At 41.1% G+C, this 2,937-nt stretch overlaps 1 protein-coding gene across 1 annotated transcript; it reads left to right on the plus strand.

Moving 5' to 3' along the window:
- Positions 1-351: 351 nt before the first annotated feature.
- Positions 352-2,233, plus strand: LOC128290583 (uncharacterized). Its single transcript, XM_053026290.1, has 3 exons — positions 352-1,036; positions 1,498-1,616; positions 1,961-2,233. Exons 1-3 carry the CDS (start codon positions 352-354, stop codon positions 2,231-2,233), a joined length of 1,077 nt encoding a protein of 358 aa, XP_052882250.1.
- The last annotated feature ends 704 nt before the right edge of the window (positions 2,234-2,937 follow it).

Consider the following 2,937-nt stretch of genomic DNA (forward strand, 5'->3'; position numbering starts at 1 on the left):
CGCCACTGAGAAGATGGGGATGCCCCAGATATGATAACGTGTATGTTCTTTATATATGAGTCACCCTACATTGCATTGATTAACATTGGATCGACGCATTCGTATGTTGCATGCAATATGATTGAACCCTTGGGTGATATGTTTGAAATTAGTGCAAATAAGATGACTATGATAAGTCCGTTAGGTCAGTCAGTGGGAATGAGTAAGTTGTTTAGGGAGGTACCCTTAGTAGTTTAAGGGGTTACCTTTTTAGTGGACTTGATGGAGTTGTCGTTTAGTGAGTTTGATTTAATCTTAGGTATGGACTGGCTGGTGAAACACCGAGCCACCTTGGATTACGCTACAAAGTGAATGGTGTTAAGAACGGTGGAGGACAAGGAGGTGGTGGTGATTGGTCAATGCCGGAATTATCTGCCGAACGTGATTTCGGTGTTAAGGGCTGAAAAGTTGATGCGAAAGGGATGCGAAGCCTATTTGGCTTATATTAGCGATACGGAGGTTAAGAGCCCTATGGTTGAGGAGTTGAGAACAGTTAAGGAATTTTCTGATGTCTTTCCTAAGGAGCTGCCAAGGTTGCCGCCCAGTAGAGAAGTGGAATTTGGAATAGAGTTGTTACCTGGTACGGCTTCGGTATCCATCGCCCCTTATCGGATGGAACCAAAGGAGTTGGTGAAACTTAAGGCACAGATTCAGGAATTGTTGGATCAAGGATTCATCCGACCAAGTGTGTTTCCATGGGGAGCACCAGTGTTATTCGTGAAGAAGAAGGATGGGGCATTGCTAATGTGCATCGACTACCAGCAGTTAAAAAAGTTAACTATTAAAAACAAGTACCCTCTGCTGAGTGTCGATGATCTTTGTGATCAGTTTAGGGGAGCTTCTGTTTTCTTGAAGATTGACTTGTGTTTGGGGTATCACCAATTGAGGGTTAAGGAGGCGGATGTTCATAAAACAGCTTTCAGATCTCGTTATGGGCACTACGAGTTCTTGGTGATGCCATTCGGACTAACGAACGTACCTGCCACTTTTATGGATCGTATGAATCGGGTCTTCTAACCCTACTTGGACCGGTTCGTGGTAGTTTTTATAGATGACATTTTGGTGTACTAAAGAGATGAGGATGAGCATGATGCGCATTTAAGGATTGTGTTGTGGACTTTGAGGGAGAAGCAGCTGTATGCCAAATTCAGTAAGTGCGAATTTTGTCTAAGGGAGGTTACTTTTCTAGGACATGTGGTGTCAACTGAGGGGATTAAGGTGGATCCCCGAAAAATTGAAGCAGTGTTGGACTGGAAAACACCCAAGTCGGTGCCAAAAATTCGAAGATTTCTGGGTTTGGCAGGGAATTACTGACTGTTTTTCGAGGGCTTTTTAGTAATTGTTGCACCCTTAACTAAGTTGTTGAGGAAGGGGGTACTGTTTGTTTGGATGGACAAGTAGCAGGAAAGTTTTGGAAACCTTAAGAAGGTTTTAACTGAGGCCCCTGTGTTGATTCAGCCGAGCCTGGGAAAGAGTTTACGGTTTATAGTGATGCGTCGCATGTGGGCTTGGGCTGCGTGCTGATGCAGGAAGGAAGGGTGCTTGCGTATGCTTCACGGCAACTTAAGACTCATGAGGTAAATGACCCAACCCATGACTTGGAGCTAGCCGCGGTGGTCTTCGCGTTAAAAATATGGAGACATTACCTATCGGGGAGAAGTGTACAATTTATTCGAGCAATAAGTGTTTGAAGTACCTCATTACCCAGAAGGAGCTCAACCTTAGGCAATGTAGGTGGGTGGAATTATTGAAGCATTATGATTGTATGATTGAATACCACCCTAGCAAAGCGAATGTGGTAGCCGATGCATTGAGTTGTAGGGTTAAGTCAGACTTGAGGGCTATGCTCGCCCGTTTAAGTTTGTTGGATGATGGTAGCTTGTTAGCTGAGCTTCAAGTAAAACCAATGTGGATCGAGTAGATAAGGAGTAAGCAGTTGATGGATGAGACCTTAGGTGCTCGTCTTAAACAAGTAGAGAATGGGGAGACATTGGACTTTGGGATAAACAATGAAGGAGTGTTGTGTTTCCGTGGGAGAATGTGTATACCTAAAGACAATGATCTAAGACAGTCTATTCTACGGGAAGCACATAACAGCCTCTATGCTATGCATTCTGGCGGGAACAAAATGTTTTGGAATTTGCGGGAGCTTTATTGGTGGCTGGACTTAAGCGCGAGGTTATGGAATTCGTAAGTAAATGCTTGGTTTGTCAAAAGGTGAAGGCGGAGCATTAGTTGCCTTTAGGATTGCTTCAGCCAGTAAATATTCCACTTTGGAAGTGGGAAAGTGTAATATCCTGAATTAGGGCCTAATCGGAATAGTGGTTTTGTGACCACAAATCTGAGATAGAAATAATTATTTTATAATTATTTTGAGGTTTATGATATGATTGCATGATTGTGTGAAAATTTCGTGACAAAATTCTATGCATAAAGTGCTTAAGTTGAAATTAGGGACTAAATCGAATAATTTGCAAAACTTGCATTCGAGAAGTTTTTAGTATGAAATTGCTTTAGAATATTAATGAGGAGGTCCTAAATAGCAATTTGACCAATTTCTAAAATTTTGGACAAAAATGGGCTTGTACATGAAAATTTTCAAAGAAAGGTATTAAGGGTATTTTGGTCATTTGGTAATTAAAATTAATTAAAAGGGAAATTAAGGCCAAAATGTGGTCATCTTCTTCTTACCTTGGCCGAACCTTACCTCTCTCCATAGCTAGGGTTTCTTCAACTTCCAAGCTTCGTAATCAAGAGAAACAAGATTCAAGTCGTGATCGAAGGAAAAACAAAGTTTACGAGGAGTAGGCTCTATTTCTAAAATTTTGTATCGAGGTAAGTTCATGTGTAAATAAAGTAACATAATTTTTATTTTAAGTGATTTAATTTTATTTATAT

Source organism: Gossypium arboreum, chromosome 3 (assembly GCF_025698485.1).
Source record: "Gossypium arboreum isolate Shixiya-1 chromosome 3, ASM2569848v2, whole genome shotgun sequence".
In the NCBI taxonomy this organism is placed as follows: Eukaryota; Viridiplantae; Streptophyta; class Magnoliopsida; order Malvales; family Malvaceae; genus Gossypium; species Gossypium arboreum.